This window comes from Artemia franciscana, chromosome 14 (genome assembly GCF_032884065.1).
Source record: "Artemia franciscana chromosome 14, ASM3288406v1, whole genome shotgun sequence".
In the NCBI taxonomy this organism is placed as follows: Eukaryota; Metazoa; Arthropoda; class Branchiopoda; order Anostraca; family Artemiidae; genus Artemia; species Artemia franciscana.
Window position 1 is genome coordinate 5,365,020 of NC_088876.1, and position 22,035 is coordinate 5,387,054.

Here is a 22,035-nt window from a genome sequence, read left to right on the forward strand (position 1 = left end):
ATTTAAATGGATAATCTGGCGGGATTTAAAACGAACATAAAATAAGTGAATGAATCTAAAACAAACACAAACTACCAGAAATAATAGTGAAACTACCAGAAATAATATCCAAAAATAGGTGTCGTTTACACTTTACTGGTATTATAGTTTGCTTAGAACAGAATTTCTTTTTCATTCCAACATCAAGCAATTAAATACTGCTCAATTTTCCAGAATATTTTTCTATAAATATCATTTATTTAATTTTCTAACCTTTCCTTGGAAAAAAAGAGAAAAAAACAGGTTTCAAGATAATACAAAATGGGTGGAAAAAAAACAGGAGAGACGACCACTCGTACGACTGCCTTGTATTAAAATTGCCGATATGTTTTTGAATGGCGGGTTGTGGTTCTGTCACTTTATAATGAAGGCTAATATAAGAATTACGTATCAGAAAAGGTGGCCTCATTAGGTAGTTTTTATAACGAAAATAGTAGGACTGACATGCTTAATATCTGATTTCTGAAGCATTCTTCAGAAAGGTTTAACATACAGAATATGCGGCAGCATAGTTGCGTTATATAACCTATCTAAAATCATGTAATTGAAACTAGTTTGTTTGGTTCAATTTTACCGTATGACGCTGAAATTTGGTTTTGCAGGTGGGTAACTATGAGCAAGCAGATAGCTTGCATGGAAGTCTCGATGGGGAGGATCTAACACGTTAACGTGGCCACTGGCTTACTCTAAAACGTAATAATTTTCGTCAATATTTTTCACTAATATCCATGAAGAATATGAAGCAGCAAAGTTCCGTTAAATAACCTATCTAAAATCATGTAATTGAAACGGAGTTTGTTTGGTTCAATTTTGCTATATGACTCGATGCGGAGGCCCAAATAAGTTAACGCAGACACCGGCTTAATGGTAGTATCATTAAGTAAAATAGATAAATTAGTCGAATCTTTCCAATTACAAAGAACAATCTTAAACCTGACTGCGTTGAAACTGAGACCAATTTTCCGGTATTAATCAATTAATATTTTATAATTGTCTTCGGAGCATATTTGAAACAGTCAATTCAGCATTATTAGTCTAAAACGTAATAAATTTTCATCAATCTTTTCTTCATTTCCCGTTGTTTTCTTTTCCCATGGCTAGTACATCCCTTTGAGGGGGATAGGTAATGTAATTGTAAATGTATAATGTCAAATTGTCAGTCAATATAATACTGTCATCAAATGGAATCGGAAAGCAAAAAAATATAATGTTGATTTTTACCCATTAAGTGGAACAGCTGGAAGAAGATCAAATTTAATATCACCTTTTCAGCCCTAAAATCTTGATTTAATATTAAGTTTAATGTGTTAAGATTTAAGATCTAATATTACAGCAAAAATTAAAGAGGGGATACTAGTAATGCAGCTATTGATGGTGGATGAACATGTACATGAGTTGTTGAGTGATGTTGAAGAAGTTGTATGACTGTCTCTCATAAATGTTTGCAAGGATTTTTTAGGCAGAAATCTGTATTTCTTATGAATTTGTTTTCTCCTTTTGTTACTCTCAGCCTAAAAAACTTGTAGATTACAACAAATAAAGCTGCTAAAAAACACTGTACAAAAAAAACATTAAAAACGGTTAATGGATCAAAAATTTGTTTATATGCATTTTTTCTACGTTGTTACGAGTCTGACAAACATTTTTTTGGTAAGAGGGAGGATCGAAACCCCCTAACCTTCCTCCTAAGTACTTTTATTAGATTAGTTTATATACTAGGTTTGTATATAATTCATGATCATTAGTAACTTTTCCTATCTGAAGTACAACCCGAGTGCTTTTAAATAGTGGTGGCATTCATGTTTTTTGGATCCCTTTTAAAAATTGGCCGCGAGGCAGTATCCATGGGGGAGGGTTACAGAGTGTGAACTCCCGTCCCCCTCCAAAATTTTTTTGACCCGTAAAAACGTAACAAAAATGCATTCAAGCAAATTTATGATTCGTAAAAAATTATAAAACCTCCCGCTCCCCCCCCCCCCAAAAAAAATCTCAAAATCCTGGACATGCCCTAGGTTGGACGCATGAAAATTTTAGACAAAACACAATATCGCAAAGAAAAGAAGAGCGAGGACAGTTAACAGCCAATGAAAAAATGTTACCCTTTCACCGTTACTGAGAAAGGGTCATCATATTTTAGTTTTGTGTTTTGTTTTAAGGTTTTTTTTTTATATTTTTATTAGTTTATTCTGCACTGAGGACGGTCAAGCAGAGGTCTTGACCGAAATATTTGCATAATTTTCAATTTTTTCACTGGCTGTTAATTCTCCTCGTTCTTCTTTTCTTTGCGATTTTGTGTTTTGTCATGATTAGCCAGTGTGGTCTCAGAAACTATTTAAAAATTTTAGGATTCGTTTTAAAATATATACATATATATATCGGATTAATGCCCCCTGATTAGGTTGTACCCTGACGCAGCATCTGTTTTGACGCAGTTCAAACAAATGTGTTTTTTGGCTTTATTTAATGCTCTTCGAATCTTATTAGGGTGGAGTTAGATACAAAGATAGTAAAAGAAGTCTTGTCTCTTTAGTCTAATGGCCTCATCAGTGGTGGCAATAACAAAACGAATCCTTTGCTTTTAAGTCAGCAACGTCTTCCCTCAGGATATCATTGTTTGATGTACCTTATCCTTTACGTAAACCCGTAGAAAGAAGTCCAGGTAAATGATATTTGTCAAACGCTGTGTCCATAGAATTGTGCACTCTAATATTGGATAATTTAGGCTATTATAAAATAATAAGTTGAACTGCCGTATATTCGATAAGCAGATCTGTAAACATTTGCAATAATTTTTGCTTCGCTGAAGAAAATGATGTAATTATTTGATTTGAAAAAATTACACATTCGCTTTCAGACTATTCCGGCGAAGCTCCCTAGTCACATAGAGAGGGGCTTCTTAAACCACAGATGCTCGCATTATATTTCCTAAATTTTCAAGAAACATGGGAAGTTGCCCGGTCTCTAAAACAAACTTATTTAAAGGAATACTTCCTCCTCAGAGATGTGTTTCTGCACATTTAATGCAAACTTTTTTTTATTTTGGGTAGTCATTTGACTCTAGCCCCTTTAACACATACGCTAAATTAGCCTACAAGCCAATTAGCCAAAACACAATAGATTATAACATAATTAAAACATTAAAATGCAATCATTAAATAAATCATCATTTTGAGTTTAAAAAAAGATATCGAATCATCTGCCTTGAGAATATCTATTTTTAAGTGTAAGAGACTTTAAAGAAGTGTTAGAAAACTTTTTTTGAGTAGTCACTTGACTCAAGCCCTTTTAACAGATGCACTAAGTTAGCCTACAAGTAGAAAATCTTATAAAAACACATTAGATTATAACATGATTAAAACATTAAAATTTAATTATTAAATATTTCATCTTCTTGTGTTAAAAAAAAAAATATCTAATCATCTGCCTTGATGTTACCTTATTTAAGTGTAAGAAAACTTTTTTTGGGTACCCTTTTAACAGATACGCTAAGTTAGCTTACAAGCAGAAAATCTTACAAAAAGAAAACAGATTATAACATGATTAAAATATCAAAATTCAATCATTGAATAAATATTAAAAAAAAATATCTAGTCATCTGTCTTGATAATACCTTTTTTTAAGTGTAAGAGACTTCAAAGAGGTGTAAGAAAACGTCTTTGGGTAGTCCCTTGACTCAAGCCTATTTAACAGATACGATAAGTTAGCCTACAAGCAGAAAATCTTAAAAAAACACACAATAGATTATAAAATGATTAAAATGTAATAATTAAATAAATCATGATCTTGAGTTTTAAACAAATATCTCATCATCTACCTTGATATACAATTTTTTAAATGTAAGAAACTTCATAGACACCTTTTTATTTTACATTGCATTCAACTGTGTCAATATACAATTTGTTAACGTTTTAGTCAAACGCATTCACGCTCGATTGTTTTCAAAATAAGCTTGTTCAATATTTGGAAGAAACTGCATATGGCTTCCTTCATAGAGAGGACCAGGATATGGCTTCTCTCATAGATAGGAGCAGGATAATCTATAACTCAGAAAAGCTTTTAGTCAATACTTTGATGTGAAACAATTATGAATTCCAATGGTTGGATATCGGTTACTGAGCTCAATAAATTAAGAACAAAACATGATGTCTTGACAGGATCTAATAGAATTACTGAATGGTTTACATCCTGTTTGGAGATCTTCATACTTTTTGTTTTTTACTATGATATGGGATATATATATATATATATATATATATATATATATATATATATATATATATATATATGGTTTATATATATAAATGGTTTACATCCTGTTTGGAGATCTTCATACTTTTTGTTTTTTACTATGATATGGGATAGTTGACAATAGCCAAAACTGCACTACTAATACTACTGCTGAAAGCTCATAAATATGCACAACACACACACACACACACATATATATATATAGGTATATATATATATATATATATATATATATATATATATATATATATATATATATATATATATATATATATATAGTTATTCATTCTGTCTATTTTAATCTTGCAGGCCAGTTTTAAATCTTTTTTTTGTTTAAAACTTTGTATGATAGTTTCGTCCTTTTTTACTCTGAAATACGAATTCGGGCCTTTGAGGCTTGTGATAATGATTTCTAATTTTTAAATAAGTGCCTTACTGTATCTTGTACCTACGAAATTGTAGGGATCTATTACCGTTGTATTTCTCATTACCATCACAACTTGGCCTAAGAGGTAGTGCCATCTATCCCTATCTCTACCAACCTGGAATAAAAGTCTCAAAAAAATTGCTGTATTTCTTACTGGAATTCATCTGATTCGCTTCTTTCTCAGCCATTCATTCCTGCTAGGATATACGTTGTGTCCCTTACCTTGCGTTTTTTAGTCATTAAGGATGGAATTAAAATTCTTTTGTTGAGTTGAATTCAATTATTGTAACAAAATTAGGATTCTATTCTTAACAAAAATAGCAGCTTTCTTATTAATCATGAGTCCTCCCCCCTGCTTGTACGCCCTATTCTTCCCTGCCCTATCTTATACCTTGTCCTATCCTCCCCACTCCCTGCTTATATACCCTATCCTTCTCTGCCCTATCTTATATCTTATCCTATTCTTCCCGCTCCATGCGTATATACCCTATCCTTCCTATCTGAATTTATAACATTTATATCACCTAACCTTATGTTTCCTAACACTAAGTAATGAGTTTCTAAACTTCTATAAACTTAGGGAGTAGAGTAAAACTGAAAGTGACTAGAATCTATAAAGTTGAACTCTTCTGGTTGTAATGAAGTTAAGTTTTTTTTGTTACTTCAATTTTTAGCGCAGAAGACGAAATAAGCTGCGCTGAAGAAGCTATAAATCATCTAACATATCTTAATGGTAAACGACAAACTCGTAGAGGGTGGTGGTTTTCTTCTTGAGCCTTAATTGATAACAGAAAGCTTACCTGATAACATAGCATCATTCGTTTCTATTGGAATGGCATTTGGTCGTGAAACGATGATAAAAAAATGGCCTGGAGGAAAAGAGGTGACATGAACGTGTCTCAGCAGAAATGGAAAATAATAACAAAAAATTTTTTTTTTTATTTAAGTTTTGAATTCTGGATTCTAAAGTTTATCATCTTGTTATGTTTGCTCTCTTTCTGAATAGTTGATTCTCTTTCCTACCTTCTTTTTTTTGTTTTTTTAGCGTTTTGTAACCTAAAAAGGCTTTTGGAGATAATCGTTGGATTTCCGACACTTTGTCCAATCGCTTTTGTTATTGGTAATCTTTAGTCCTCGCTCCTTATCAGGCCAAAACATAACTGTTCATTTTTTTCCCTCTTTTGTAAGAGAATTGAATGAAAAATGGAAAAAATCGGAGAAAAAAAAGTAGCTTCGAAAACTCAACAGCTTATGGTTTCTAACCTTCATTGATAAAGCCTTTTTGCCTGCAAGCTAGTGATGAGCTGATTTTCAAATGCTTTGCAGACCTTTCAAAACGAATATCTAGATTCGTATCCGTAAGCAAAGAATGCTGCGAATATATTACAAAGTTTTTCAACCTTAAATTGGCTATTAAGCAAGGACGGGTAAATGAAAAAATACTTTTTTTGTCAAAAAAAAGTCAAATCAAGCTGCTCATCTTGCTGCTGATCTGACATACTCATCTTGAGGATGGGAGTATTTGTTATATCTGTCAACAAGCTTTGACCGTTTTCATAAGATGTCACCGCCAATAATTTCAAGTGAGTTTTGAGGTTTTCTTCAAGATCCTGTTCAGGTGTAATGTGCTGCTTTCCAGACCACTTGTTCCATTCCATGATAAGATAGAAGTCTTCGGCCACTCAGTCGGGAGTATATAAGTAGGTTTTTGGAAAAGTATCATATGAATTACCCAAGGGGCCATGTGGGTGCGAAAGTAATGGGAGGATGGGAACTATCATTGATCATACCCATTCCAGAAGTCAGCAGGCCTCTTCTTCTATTTTTTATTGCTTTGTTGGTGGTTCCAGTAATTATTTACTGGAGTCGTCGTTCTGGGATGCATAAAGTTTACAAATAATGCTCCATTTTGGTCATAAAACCGTCTTGACTCCCTTCAAGTAATTGGTGGTGACATTTTATGAACGGGGTGTTTGACATTTAAATTCACAGAAATGACAGTTGCCACAACATTCAAGGCGATTAGGCAGAGAAATGTAAATTTTAATGTAAATTGTCTCCCATGATTGAAGTTTTTGTTTTTATTCACCTGTTTTCCCTCTTTAGTCAATCAGAGGGTTAAAAAAAACTTGCAAAAACAAATTGTTGCATCTAAGGCTTTCTTTTGGTAATCAAACTTTTTGGTTTGCTAACCCAGCCAGTGTAGAGTTTCTTAGTCTTTTCAAGGTCGAACCTTGTCTTTAAAAGTCTCCCGCATCAGATCTGACTTTTGAATCCAATGGTTCAAGTTGTCTTTCCCCGATATATTGACCATGTCCAAGTTCCGTGCAGTCTTCTGGTCTGGTTTTATAAGTCGCCTTTCGCCTGAGTATCACCATATGTTACACTGAATTTATTACCGCTTCATCGTACTTAATACCACTTTTGCCTTGAAACTTTAGAGGTCAATGTTTCTTTAATGGAGAATAAACTTTATTCTCATTACTTGCAGTAGAGTGTAAAGTTGTTTACCCAAGTTTTTACAAATCTTTATCAGGATGAGCAAATAGGGGTGGGGGAAGAAGGGGCAATTCTGTACTAATTTGATCTAGTCCAGGGTTAGTAAACCTTTGAAGAGTTAAAGGAGATCGGTGAAATGTTTTCAGGTACAAAAATATATTCCACTGTTGTGAATCACTTATATTATTTTTAGTTCATTAGCAAAAAATAAACGAAAATTTGTGTTAGTGATTTCATAGTACTTCATGTCAAAACCTGAAAGGTCAGTTTCAAGTCAAATAAGTCTGAGCTCTCATCTGTTACTGCTTACCCGCTCAATTGCTATAAGCGTTTCGCCGTTTTCTTAAGGTTTTCAAAATTTCTTAAAGTTTTCGTATGGGGTGTGTGTGTGTTAGATCCTTTTTAAAGTTTTTTTTTAAATAACAGTTCCCTAAAAAAATGTATGTTGACGAGCCACCTACTCAGATCCATTATTCAAAACACAAGGGTTGGGTTATTTACTTGACTAAAATGTTGGTGATTTTCTGCCAATTGTTCAAAAGAGAAACTTCAGGTACGTTGGGGAATGCAATAAAAGAGCAGTATTTCAGTTCGGTGGATTAGCCCTATAAAAAATTATAATAGCAAGATAAATCAGTTTCTCAATAAAAGAATATAAACATCCTAACTCTATCTTTATTTTACAGTCCAGCATGAGAGATATCAGTCAGTAATATATCAGGTTTATTTCTTTCATTCAAATTCTTAAAGAAAAGAACTCTCGATGACAATTTAATTTATAGTTAGGTTCTTGGGAAAAGAACAAAGTTATCAGGAGACTGAAATCCTAAACTTTTATAATTCCTAATGTTTAGGAGTAGAAACAACCAGGCCCTCCTGAAGTATTTGTTGACTGTACCTATGACTATAGTTGTAGTACCTAACATTTTTTTTTTCTATTCTTCTAAGGTCGGGGACGGAGAGTGAGTTAGCTGAATCACAACCACTTCTGAGAGAGCATCATATGCACGAGGAAGTTTCTGATTTCCCATATGGTAAGAAAGATCACAAAATGTTCATTCGCGCTATAGCCTGGCCGTCAAACCTGTTTGTTATGTTTTTTACTACTACTACTATTAAAAATAATAACTCACCGCTGCTAGCCACCTGAGAACAACACAGCTACGCACGCTTTTTCTCCATCCTAATCCATTCAAATTCTCCCCCTTTACAACTTCCCAGGAAGTTCCCATTTCTCTAAAATTCTTTCTTTATGATATTCTCCCACCCCAACCGCAGACGATCTGCTTTCTGTTTATCCCCAGACGGTTGGCCGAAAAAGAAAATTTTCGTCAATCTGTCATCCTTCTTCCGCAGAACGTGCCCTAGCCATCTCAACCTTTCTCTCTCTATAGCCCTAGAAAGTGGGATTGAACCACATTTTTCGTGCAGCCTGCTGTTTGAAATATTTTCAATTAGCCGGGTACCCAAAACAATCCGTTGGTAATTTATCTGGAAAACATCTAGCAATTTTTTTTATTGGCCGAATGGGTTGGTGCGCTGGATTCGGGATCCCTTGTCTGAGAGGACGCGGGTTCGAATCCCGGTGTACCCAATTCTTCAGTTTGGGACGGGGGTCAGTGGCGTGACTCTGTAAGCTTAGCCAGAGTCGACCCAGCTCTAAATGGGTACCTGGAGAAATCTGAGGAAGGTAAACAGGAAGGGTTTGCGAAAGCACAGGATGGCTGGCCCCCAACCCCCCATTGCAATTCCTGGCTGAAGGGCCAAGAAACGGAGATCAGCACCGCCGATACGGACTGTAAAGTCTAATGCCGTATACTTTACCTTTTTTTTTTACCCAAAACAATCCGTTGGTAATTTATCTGGAATACCTCTAGCAATTTTTTTTATATATTTTTTTTATACCAGCAACAACAACAAAATTGTACTGGTTGACAAAAACACTTCTTGTATCACTTGAAATAACCCATTTACAGCTATAGAACTGTATTAGACTTTCTTTACACTAAATGGCTTAAAAATGAATATTTGAAACCATGAAACCTAATCTAAAGCAAAATAATTAGTTTTAAAATAGTTCGTCGTATAGCAAATTAATTACCACTACTAATAGCAACCTGTTGCACAACCAAGCCGAGACAGTCGCGCTTGCTCTACCTACACCAAAAACTTTTATTATATAGCCTTACTAACTAGCTTCCTGATATCCACAAATAAATAAAACTCAATAGTATGAATTTAAATGAATATAAGTAAAAACGTTAAAAAAATTGTTGAGGGACATATATTAATTAGTATATAAGGGGGGTGGGGTTGGCTGAATTATGTGATAGGCTCGAACAATATGTTTTTGCTATAATTCTTTGTTATAATGTTTTTGCTATAATGTTTTTGCTATAGATATTTCTTTTAGAATATCTGGTGCCGAGCGAGCAAGTATTCAAAGTTATTGTCGTAGGGGATGCTTCAGTTGGGAAGACAGCTTTTGTGCATAGATACACGCAGCAGAAATACGACTCAAAACAGAAAGCAACTATTGGTGTTGATTTTGGCCTTAAAACTTTACGCTGGTCCCCGTTCCACACTATAAAACTTCAATTATGGGACATTGCAGGTAATACTAAAAAACATTTTGCCTTTTGCAGGTAAAAAACATACTTCGTGATTTTTGTACTCAAAAGGATTCTTTGGTCAAATATATGACAAAAGTAATGACTCATTTGATAGTACGTTTTTTTATCTGTTTTTGCACTTCCTGTCTTTTTCTTGATCTTGCTTATCTAACAGATTGACTGTTATAAGCCTTGACTGAGCATTCAAGTTTGAGATAACCGGCAATATATCAGGGAGATGGTTTTTTTCTGGACATACTAGTAGGGACACAAATTTTTCAAGTCTATAAAAAAAATAAACTCAGTTTGAACCAACCCTTGAAGTAGGCATGTAAACTAATGTATATCCCTCATAGCTTTAATCTTTTGGTTTTCCACGAAAGTTGAGAACAAATTAAAATTTGTTTATAAAATACAAACTTGCCTTTTGACGTATCAAAATTACGAAAATAGAAATTCTTATATAAATGTACATATATATATATATATATATATATATATATATATATATATATATATATATATTATCTCTTTAAATGAGCAATAATTGTATATTTATTTACATATTTATCAAAAAAAAATTCCTCGAAAACAGCTCCTTTTTTTTGGGGGGGGGGGGAATTGGCATCTTGGGATTTTCTAGCTTGAAAAACCGATCTAAATAGGTCACGGGTTTGATCAAATTCATTTTGAGACCTAATTTGGGGGAAAAATTCACATGAGTAACGTCACATTTATGAACATATTTCAAGAGCGTTTAATACGCCATTTCTACCACACAAGTGCTTGTATTTTTTTTTTTAGTATCTATGATGCATGCAAAATTATACTATAAACATAGCTAAGTATAAAATACCACGTGTAATAAATGTATTTATAAAAGGTGTTTCCAGCAGTTTCATAATACCTAGAGGGAAAAAATAGAATTAACTTTTGGCGATTGAACCATCAAATGAGACATGATCATGAGAACGATCTGAGAAATGTAGATTCGCGACGGGTGAAAATGAACAACCTAGACCATAAATATGACAAGCAGCTAAGGCAAAGGGCATTAAAAAAAGTATCGGAAGTAATGGTGAATGAAAATGAAGAAAAAGAAATTTTGGTTATAAGACTTGCAAAAACGATAATTAAAACGAGTTTAAACGAAAGTAAAAAACAAAGAAATATGCGGTTAGAAGACATGCAACAACGAGAATGAGGACGAATCAAAAATGAAAGTGAAATACAAAAAAGTGTTTTAAGCAGTTTCAAAATACCAAGTGGACAAAAATGTTTATTAACAATGCCTCAAAATGAACAAACTGGACCATCAAATAAGAAAATATCAAAAGGGAAGCCTGAGAAGTCTAAGTACACGGGTAAAAATGAACAATCTAGACTATAAAATGTGGCAAAACTAATTCGAGCAGGTAAGGCAAAGGTCATTGAAAGAAAATATCTGAAGTAATGACAAACAAGAATAAAGAACAAAAAAGTTTGTAGTTAGAATATTTGCAAAAACGAGAATTACAATGATTAAAAACGAAATTGAAGAACTAAGAAATACATGGTTAAAATATAAGCGGCAGTGAGAAGTCAAAAAACAAAGAGATGAAAAAAATATGTGGTTACATGCAACACAAGGATCAGAACAAATCAAAAATAAAAATGAAGAACAATGAAATGTATTGTTAAAAGGTAAGTGGCAGCGAACGTGCGTAAGGACGCGTATATAAACGGGAACAAGAACGTGTGAAAAGTGTAAGGGAAGAGCAAAGAATTGTGCAATAGCAGACAGACGCAAGTGAGCATCAGAAGATATTCCACTGCGAGAACAAAGAAGTATGCGGTCAGAGGGTAAGTCGCACCGAGAAGTACAAGAGACAGCGAGAATCAGAACGTGTAAAAAATGAAAATGAAGAACAAAGAATTATAGGTTAGCAGACACGCAAAACCGACTATCAGACGTATTAAAAATGAAAGTGAAGAACGAAGAATTGTGCTGTAAGAAGACAAGTGAGAATTGTGCTGTAAGAAGACAAGTGACAGCGAGACTCGAAACGAGTCAAAAATGAAAGGGAAGAAGAAAGAAATATTATGTTTGAAAAACAAAGCCACTGTTATCTTTGACGCCAACAAACTGCGGCGCAAAACTCAGTACATACCTAAAAAGATGTCTTAAGTGTCTACTATCAGTCATTGGGACCCTTTAACGTTCAGTTTCAGGCTGTTTTATTTTTTACAATAATTACAACATAAGTGTGACCTACTCCCGGCATAAAGCATAGCATGAATAGTACGGGACAACGTTGTATGTATTCACTGTGGAGTCTTTCATTTTCCGTTTTGGTTGCTGCTTGCTTGGTTGAATTGTATTGCCACCTCTACAATTTCCAAATGAATTGGTTTGGCCTTTTATAGGACGTCAATTGCTCTCTAAAAGGTTCCAAAAACAAATCCAAAACTTGAACTTATGTTTTACCTAAGCTTCATTCAAGGCAAGCGACGATCGAACCATCAATTGTCGCTAATTTTTTCAGCTTCAAAGTAATTAGACAAATTTATTGCTAGCGGTGCATCCATCACAAAACTCTGAAGGAAATTTTGAACCATCTTCATATGGTCAAATGTACTTTTTAGGTCCTGATGAAGCTGTTGAAGAATATCTTGCATATACCTTTAAATTATGGGATTTTTCGTAACACAATGGATCTCTTGGAAGAATTATTGCGAGGCACAAACAACAATGCCAAAGGTTACATGAAAATGTGAGCAGTGGATGATGATGTAAATAAACATGCTGCTTCACTGGGACATCAACCTCGGTTAAAACACAAGTGACGATGAGAATCTATATATAAAAGCCTGCTGCGTATCAGTGCCGGGGATTGGTGGTGAAGCCGCCGATCTCCCGGTACTATATATGCATATACTACTTTTTTTATATTAAAAAAAAAGGATTCAAAAATAGCAAAGTAATGGCGATACCAAGGGTATTTTTAAAACAGCAATACTAAATTAAATGTTACAAATGCCCTTATGTTCAGTTTTTTTTTCTACGAAACCAAATCAGTGTTTTTGTTATTTCATAGTCTTTTAATTTAAGCATAAATATCACTAGGCTTTAGAGGGTTTGAGAGTGAACTGGTGATTGGCCAATTCTTGTTTGAGGTAGATTCTCTTCGTTAGAAGTCTGACTAAGTAAGGGTACTTATTTACTATACGCCACTCACTCAAGTGCTTCTTTTAATTAGAACATGTTTTTTTGAGGCTTAATCCTACTGAAACATCACAAATATGATGAAAATATAATTGTTGAGAAACAAATTTCGGCTATATATTTGCAAATATGTTCGCTAAGCAAATATATTCGCTAAGCTGAAAGAAACTAACAGAGAAACCGGTTTGTACTCGAGTTTGAGACAGCGTAAACTTGAGTGAGTGGCGTCTAATGGACAAATTACCCCTTTAAGTTTGACTAGTTTTATTGGAATTTACTTTTATTTATTTGTATTGTTTATTTTTATTTTACCGAAAATTCAAAATACTACACAAAGTATTAAATGTAATGTAATAAAAAAGTTCATAATTAATAGATTTTCATCAAATAGCTTTTCTAGGGAGTCTAAGACGAGTTGGAGGTGGGAGGAAGTGGGTTAACTCCTTGCTTATTTATGGTAATGTCTGTTATATAAGTTTGAGAATTTTATAAATTTTGGCTTCTTGACGAAATGGCCTGAAAATGATTTAAAGATAGCTTGAATTTTAGGTCAAGAAAGGTTTGCTTGGGTGACAAGAGTGTACTATAAAGAAGCTCACGGTTGCCTTGTAATGTTCGACCTTACTCGAAGAGAATCTTTTCTTGGAGCAATCAGCTGGAAGAGAGATATAGATTCAAAATGCATATCGTCTAGCCTACCATGCCTTCTCCTTGCCAACAAGGTACTGTTGAATTGATTTCTCCAACTGCACAATTTTAGGTTGAAGGCTACTGAGTCAAAGAACACAAATTATCATGATCAGCATAATTATAAAATTCCTGAAATCAACAAAAATTCCTCAATGATAAAATTCCTGAAATCAAAACACCTGTGCTCGTTTCCTATAGCTAGATTAATTTACAAATTATTCGTGAGAGATAAGATAACAACAATTCCATTACATATTTTCTCTTTCTAGAAAATTTTATAGCCTACAGTTCGATTGAAAAACCTGGAATACCTTTGGTAATTTGTTTTGTTTAATGAAATATTGAGATAGCTTTGAATTTTTTAACAGTTCATAAAGATAAGCATAGGAGGCACGGACCAAGGGTGGACCTTGTCTCTGGGGGTCCATTATATAAACTGGGGCACCCTTACCTGAGGGAATAAATACAGGTGAAGGAGGAAGAAGGCTCCTCAATTTTACACTCAACAGGGCCCACCGGCGTGTCCACACGTCCCATGAGTTATAAACCTTCTCCCAGTAACGGGTTAAATTGCATGGTGACGCAGAACACCATCATTGGAGGATCCTCTATAGGAGGACAACTGCGGCAGGGTGAAAGATCAAGATCTATGGACAACCGTCTCTGCAAACGGCTGCCTCGACCCTTTCGGGTTACCTGCAAGACTGGGACCTTGCGGTTAACTCTATTCTCACTTCAGGAGTGTCGTCCCTCGAGGAAAATATAGCCTAGTAATCGACACAGAATTTGCACGGTATTCTGATTAATGGATAATTCTTTTGGACTTGGTCTGTTTTAACAGGCGTTTTCGAGCTGAAAAACCTCTTCCTAGCTAATTTATCTACTATGGGCTGCCTCCCCGTAGTAGCATAATATTTGTAGGCATGTATACATAATGATTCCGACTCTTGTTGATAGAAGAACATCGCTAAGTGCTGAAAACCATATTTTGACCAAGGTGGGCCCAGGATTGCACAAAGCCTCCATTCATACTGGAGGTCCCAGGGACTTCTTGCTGTCTGGTTCTAAGCTTGCTTATGCGCTTTGGTGTAGAACTGAGAAGATATGTTGATCCCAGTCCATCACTGCTATCCGGGATCATTACTTTTCCTGAGGCCAAAATAATTTCTATGATTTAAAGAACACGAAAATTCGAACTTGGAATGTTACGACGTTAAAAAAAGACTATCATATCAACATTTTGACTGACGAATTCAGACGATTCGAACTTGACTTATTAGGAGTTTAAAAAACTCATATCCTAGGGGTAGGAAGCATGAAATTAGGTGATATAATTTTTTTTTTTACTCAGGCAGGAAGGACGGGGTGCATAGACAGCGAGTAGGGCTCATGATGAATAATGAAGCTGCTAAATCTTTTTTAGGCTGGGGAGGTATTAATAATAGAATACTGATTACTCACTTTATGACTAAGAAGTTGAGGGTATCAATTATAGTAGTTTGTGCCCCTGTTGAACCGACTGACGGATATACTAGTTAATCAGATGAAATTTACTTACAGTTACAGGAGCAAATTGACAAGGTTCCAGATAGAAATAGGGTGTTTTTACCAGGATATTTTAATACCCAGGTCGGTAGAAATAGGGATAGATGGTATCCTAGCCTAGGTAAGCTTGGTGTAGGAAAAGAAAACAGTAATGGCTATGGACTTTTGCAATTAAGCATGACAATCTAGTTATAACCAATGCGGTGTTTGGTCATAAAATGGCCCATAAGTTGATGTGGTATTCACCTGATGGTAAGACAGGAAACCTTATTGATTATGTTATAGTAAACCGAAAACTAGTAGGATCAATACAAGATACTAGGGTATATAGGAGTGCTGTTATTGGTGTTAAAAGTAAAGATCACCATCTAGTAGTGACTAGGGTTTATTTAAAGCTGAAATTTCGGAAGGGTAACTACCTCCGGGAAGCTGTGATGTTGGTAGACTCCGGGATGAGAATTTGAGAAAAAGTTTTCAGAAAAAGTTGAATGCTAAACTTGAGAGTTTAAAATTTGACAATGTGGAAGGGAAGAGAGTTAAGACTTCAGCTAGGAATATTAGTGAAAAGGCTTTATGTTTAATAGAGAGGAGAAGGGGCTTATACAAGAATTATCTGAGTGATAGATCATATGAAAACAAAAGGAATGTAAAGAAAGTGGAAAAAATTAAAATATAAACTAAGGAGGTGTGAAGTGGAGGCCATAGATAAAATTGCCGAGGACCTAGAAAATAGAGCTAGACAGCATAATAGTAAAATATTGTACTGGCATGCTAATAAATTGAGAGTCAATCCGGACTTGTCCCAGTTAAAGATAGGAACGGGCCCACAATCAGTGACAAGGAAAGAGTTGTCACAAGGAAGGATGGGCGGAATATTTTGAGAATGTGCTAAACCGAGATACAGTTGCAAGAAAAGATATAGAGGAAAATGAAAAAGTTTGTCATACCTTGAATGTGAAGGAAGATTTGTTTTGTGAGGAAGAATAAACGACAGTACTAAAAGGAATGAAAACTAATAAGGCCCCATTTGCTGATAGTGCTGTAAATGAGTTTCTTAGATAAGGTGGCTCTGAGGTTAGAAATCAGTTGCTGAAGATTATGAACATGATTTTCGAAAAAGGCGAAGTACCTAACGATTTCAGAAAAGCCTTAATTAAACCACTGTATAAGAAAGGTGATAAGAGTAAGTGTTGTAATCATTGAGGCATTAGTCTGTTCTCTGTAGGTAGCAGAATACTTAGAAATACGATACTTTGTAGACAGAAAGATGCTATAGGCAAAGTTCTAAGAGAAGTACAGTGTGGTTTTTAGAAAAGGTAAAGGATGTTTCTACCAAAATTGTCACTCTTAGGTTAATAACTGAGAAGTGCCTTAGTTGTCAAACACCTTTGGTCTTTAGTTTAAGCAAAGAAGAGCTTTAGCAAAGGTCTTATCCTTATATGGTATACCAGGAAATACATTAAATTGATCAGTGCTATGTACGAGAATAACACTTTCGCGGTTGTGGTAGGAAATGAGCTTAGCAGCTGGTCTTGCATTAAATTAAATAAAAAAAAACTAGTTTTTTTTTTAACTGAAGTAAGGAGTGACATTAAAACTTAAAACGAACAGAAATTACTCCGTGTATGAAAGGGGCTGCTCCCTTCTCAACGCCCCGCTCTTTACGCAAAAGTTTGACTCTTTCTCTCAATTCTACTTTATTAAACGGTAAAAAACTTTAGCATAAAGAGCGGAACGTTGAAAAGGAAACAGCCCCTTTCATACACGGAGTAATGCTTTATTTAATTTTTGAAGGTTTTTGAATTAATGCATGTTTGATTTTGGCTCTCCGCACGTAAATTATTAAAATGAAATTTGTATATTAATTCTTTTTTTTGCTAAATGGCTTTTTCTTAGTTTTGATCAGACGGTTTTGAGAAATAAGTGGTGGAGGAGGAGGCCGAGTTGCCCTCCAATTTTTCGGGTACTTAAAAAGGTAACTAGAACTTTAATTTTTAACGAACGTTTTTATTAGTAAAAAATATACGTAGCTTAAGAATTAACTTACGTAACAAACTTCTATATTCTTATATTTTTATTTTGTGTATGAGGGGGTTTCCACCCTCGTTAATACCTCGCTCTTTACACTAAAGCTTATGTTTTGTCCCTATTCTTTGAGAATGACCCCTGAATCAGAAAGACCGTAGAATAAATAGTTGAAATTACTAGAAATACTTAAGCATAAAGAGCGAGGTATTTAGGAGGAGAAGAACCCCTCATATGCGTAATAATCTCTGTTCGTTTTAGATTTTAATGCTGCTCCTTACTTTCATTTGAAAAAAAAATCATGTTTATTTTTTCATTTTTTTTTTATAGTAATGCTCTAAAATCCTTCACCCTTCATTGAATTTCTCTTCCCCTGTGGCATATTACTCCAAGGTAAGATCCTCCCAAATAGCCCCATCCCCTCACCCCCCCCCCCCAAACCAAAAAAATCCCCCTGAAAACTTCTGTACACTTACCAATAACCATTACTGTATGTAAACACTAGTCAAAGTTTGTAACTTGCAGCCCCTCTCCCGGGACTGTGGGGGTGTAAGTCATCCCCAAAGACATAGTTATTACGATTTTCGACTATGCTGAACGAAATGGCTATCTCAAAATTTTCATCCGTTGACTTTCGGGAAAAAATGAGCGTGTGAGGGGGCCTTGATGTCCTCCAATTTTTTTGGTTACTTAAAAAGGACACTAGAACTTTTCATTTCCGTTAGAATGAGCCCTCTTGCGACATTTTAGGACCACTTGGGCGATACGATGATCCTTGGAAAAAAAAGGATTCGTTAAGATTCTATGACTTTTAGGGGGTGTTTCCCCCTATTTTCCAAAATAAGGCAAATTTTCTCAGGCTCGTAACTTTTTATGACAAAGACTAAATTTGATGAAACTTATATAATCAAAATCAGCATGAAAATCCGATTCTGTTGACGCATCTTGTAGTATCGAAATTCCGTTTTTTAGAGTTTCGTTTACTATTGAGCCGGTTCGCTCCTTTCTACAGTTCGTTACCACGAACTGTTTGATCAAGAGTTAAGCAGGATTGTGTTCTCTCCCCCTTTATATAGATCGTTTTGATGGACTTTGTCTTAAGGAGCACAGGAAAGGCAATTGGAGACCACGGAATTAAACGGAGAGAAAAAAAACTCTCCTGGACATAGATTATGCTGACGATTTAAGGATCCTAGATGAAAGTGTGAGCAAAATGAATGAACTTTTAGAGATTTGCTAGAACAGGTTTGAAAATTAATGTTAAGAAGACTAAGTCACTAAGGCTAGGAATAAGTGAAGATGAAAAGGTGACAATGGGTAACGAGAAGATTAATCAGGTGGGCAGCTAAAGACGGTGGGAACAGCGAAGATGTTAAAAGTAGAATAGCCAAGGCTCACTGTGTTTTTTCACCGTTAAAAAAAAATTGGAAGAATTGGAAGATGTCTGCAAACCAAGATTAGAATATTGGAAGGTACAGTGATGACAGTTGTCAAATATGGCTCTGAAGCATGAGCGTTCTGAAAAGCGGATGAAGATTTACTAGATCTTTTACCGTGAAATTGCCTACGAATTGTTATGGGTACCCAGTTGACTGACTGTATTTCAAACAGTAGGCTGTACGAAAAATGTGTGTCAATCCTACTTTCTTGGGCTATAATGAAATAAAGGTTGAGATGGTTAGGGCACGTTCTGCGGATGAAGGATGACAGATTGCCGAAGATTTTCCTTTTCGGAAAACCGTCTAGGACTAAACAGAAAGCAGGTCGTCCTCGCCTGGGCTGTGAGGATGTCATAATGAAAAATTTAAAGGAAATGGGAACTTCTTAGGAGGATTGAAAGAGGGAGGCTTTGAATAGATTGGGATGGAGGAGTGTGCGTAGCTGTGTTGGCCGCAAGTGGCTTGATGCTACGGTGAGTTGTTAGTAGTAGTTGTAGCATTAGTGTTGGAATCAGAATTTCATCCTTCATCCAAATATAACATTCATTTGCGTCTCAAACTTAGTTTATCCCCCTCCACCACTAATTGTCGTGGGCTATATCTTTTTACGGTATCTATTGCACTCTTTCAGAAAGCTAAGGCATTATCAGATGATATTGAAATAGCTAAGAAACAGACATACCTTTAGAATCACATTCCCCCCCCTGAATCAAAGCATAATATTCATTTGCCCTGTAAATGAACATAGTCACCGCCTCTTCCCTAATATTTATGTCTTTGCAAATTTATAAATTTGTTGATATGCAAATTTGCAATGCAAATGAAATTTGTTGATATGCAAATTTGCAATGCAAATAACTGTTTTGTTTGAATTCAGGATAAAATTATATTCTAATGGTATGCCTTCTGTTAATCAGAAAATTTACCTACCTTAAAACAAAGAGATAAAAAATCTCAATATGTACAAACAAACTGAACTACGATCGATATTTCCGAAACTACGGAACTAAGATGATATTTTGCCTGTATGAAACAAGGCAACTTCAAGGCTAAATGTAGACGAAGAAAAAAGATACTATCTAAAATAATCTATAAAACCTAAAATCAAATAAAATGCAAAGTTTAAAGCAATAAGAAAAAGTAAATAAAAACGGACCGATATCTTTATATTCAATTAATGCTACTGGAATTAACGAGAATTTATTCACAATTCCCGCTTTTTCTTTTTCTCTCTTTTGTTTTGTCATGGCTGTCCAGTTCGGCCTTAGATCTTTTATTTACCTATCTTTGAATTATACACTTACAAATTAATTTGTTTTAGTGTGACCTTATTGCTCAGAGAGCTGTGGCACAAATAGAGATTGAAGAAATGTCTAATAAGGAAGGCTTTACAGCGTGGACAGAGGTATCTGCCAAAAATGATCTTATGGTATCCGATGCTATGAGGTGAGACTCTGAATAAATATGTTCCTAAGTGGGAGAGGGACTGAGACAGAAACAGCGAGAGAAAGGGGGCATTTACGTTTTTCCTGAAAGAAAATTACGTTTTTGCTGTTTATTACATTTTCGCTGTTTCTGTAGTGTATGAGTCAAATATATAAATTGCTTGTTCTTTATTGATGTTTGTTCTTCTGTCATCTTATTTTCATTCCCTGTTTTCTCACCAGCAGTTTTTAATTTTGTTCTTCAGTTTTGGTTCTTGAGCTTTGCGTTTGAGCCCCCCTCCCCACCAAATGTTTTCTTTTGATTTAGCCAAGATTTTCTTTCAGAATTTCGTGTACGTTGGTTTTGGTTTTACTTCTATTCCCGTTCTCGTGAAACATTTTACTGTTCCATTATACATTATTACGTTATATTGACTGTTTCAGTATACATTACATACACCAAAAAATGAGTTGCTGAATCACTACAGGAATCATTATGAATTCGGACACTTCGGAAACTTTTCACAATAAAATTCTGAAGGTTTTGTTTTTGGCTCTACTTCGGTGGCTAAATTTGGAAAAGCCGCAAATATTATACTTGTATACTTTAATCCCCGACTCAAAATCTCTGACAGAGGTAACTTCCACTTAATGCCCTTTTGAAAATTTTTATTTGTTGTTGTAAGAATGTGCCAAATTCATTGTGTTCTTTACAAAATTGCGAAATATATGCATAGCCTATTTATTTTGAACCTTATGTAAAATTGTGAACTATATATTGTTTTTCTTTTTAGATATCTTGTAGAGCTTATGCTCGGAAAAAGTGAACTGAATTCTAGCGGAAGCTATGAAACTGCCTTTAACGACAGCATCAAATTAGAAAAGGGACCACTAGTTGAGAAAAAGAGAAAGTTTTGTTTTTGTTAAGTTATCATGAAAAAATAAAAAGTTATATTACTTTCTGAGTCATGAATCAATTAAATCTACTGATTATAGATATAGTCTCTTCTGGTTGCTATAACTTTATTTCTGTTGGTTTCAAGTTTTCATGTCGTTTCTCGCGTCATAAATGACGAAAAAGTTTTTTTAATTAAAGTAAAGCGCAAAATTAAACCAAAAAAGAAAAAAGATTTCTGCATTGGAAGGGATAAACAGACCGTAAACTGCTCACTGAAGGAGTATATGGATGGGCAGAAAAACTACTTAATACAAGTCAAAACCTCATGTTTAATACCACTTCAACCGAGGTGTTACGGGTTTATTTATAAGTTTCCAAGGTTACTACTATGGGTTTTGACTTTTTTGGTAAATGGGAAAAAAATTCAGATATGTGGCTAGTTAACCGTTTCTTTTTATAGCGATATGGAATAGAGATTTCAACAGAAAGGTTCAGATGGCTAGAACGAGTTCCTCTGATAATGGACGACAGATTGCCAAAGGTCGACGTTTTTCGGCCTAACAAAAGCAGGTTGTCCCTGGATGTGTTTGGGAGGATTTTGCAAGGAAAGACTTAATGTAAAAAGAAAATTCATGAAAGGGTGGAAAGAAAGAGACTTTAGTCACTGTTTATGGTTTCATTTGTCTGTGTTAGTTATATTGGTGTTTCCTCGTGTACTTTTAAAGGAACTTTTTTGAAATCGTGGGATTTGCTATGCTTGGTTGTGATGATTCATAGTTTGACTTGTGTATGTTAGCTGTGTTGGTGTTTCTTGTCTGTCTCTGAGGGACTTGTTGAGATTTGTTATGTTTAGTTGTGGTATTTCGCGGTTTGATTTGTGTATGTTTGTGTGTGTGTCTCTCTGTGTGAGTTAGCTTTTTTCGTGTTTCCTTCTCTATTCTCTATATCGAGTTGATTGAAAAGTTAGGATCTGGTATGTTTAGA

The 22,035-nt window shown here is 34.8% G+C and overlaps 1 protein-coding gene across 5 annotated transcripts; it reads left to right on the forward strand.

Annotated features, from left to right (window-relative positions):
- Positions 1 to 711: 711 nt before the first annotated feature.
- LOC136035221 (ras-related protein Rab-7L1-like) lies at positions 712 to 21,111 on the forward strand. 5 transcript variants are annotated; one of them, XM_065716840.1, is made up of 6 exons: positions 712 to 732; positions 8,162 to 8,247; positions 9,627 to 9,827; positions 13,580 to 13,752; positions 20,051 to 20,175; positions 20,948 to 21,111. In XM_065716840.1, exons 2-6 carry the CDS (start codon positions 8,217 to 8,219, stop codon positions 21,078 to 21,080), a joined length of 663 nt encoding a protein of 220 aa, XP_065572912.1. In that variant the 5' UTR covers positions 712 to 732; positions 8,162 to 8,216; the 3' UTR covers positions 21,081 to 21,111. The 5 variants fall into 5 exon arrangements, with proteins under 5 accessions (XP_065572912.1, XP_065572910.1, XP_065572908.1 ...); XM_065716838.1 differs by lacking the exon at positions 712 to 732 and adding an exon at positions 2,521 to 2,698; XM_065716836.1 differs by lacking the exon at positions 712 to 732 and adding an exon at positions 4,098 to 4,215.
- Positions 21,112 to 22,035: the final 924 nt, after the last annotated feature.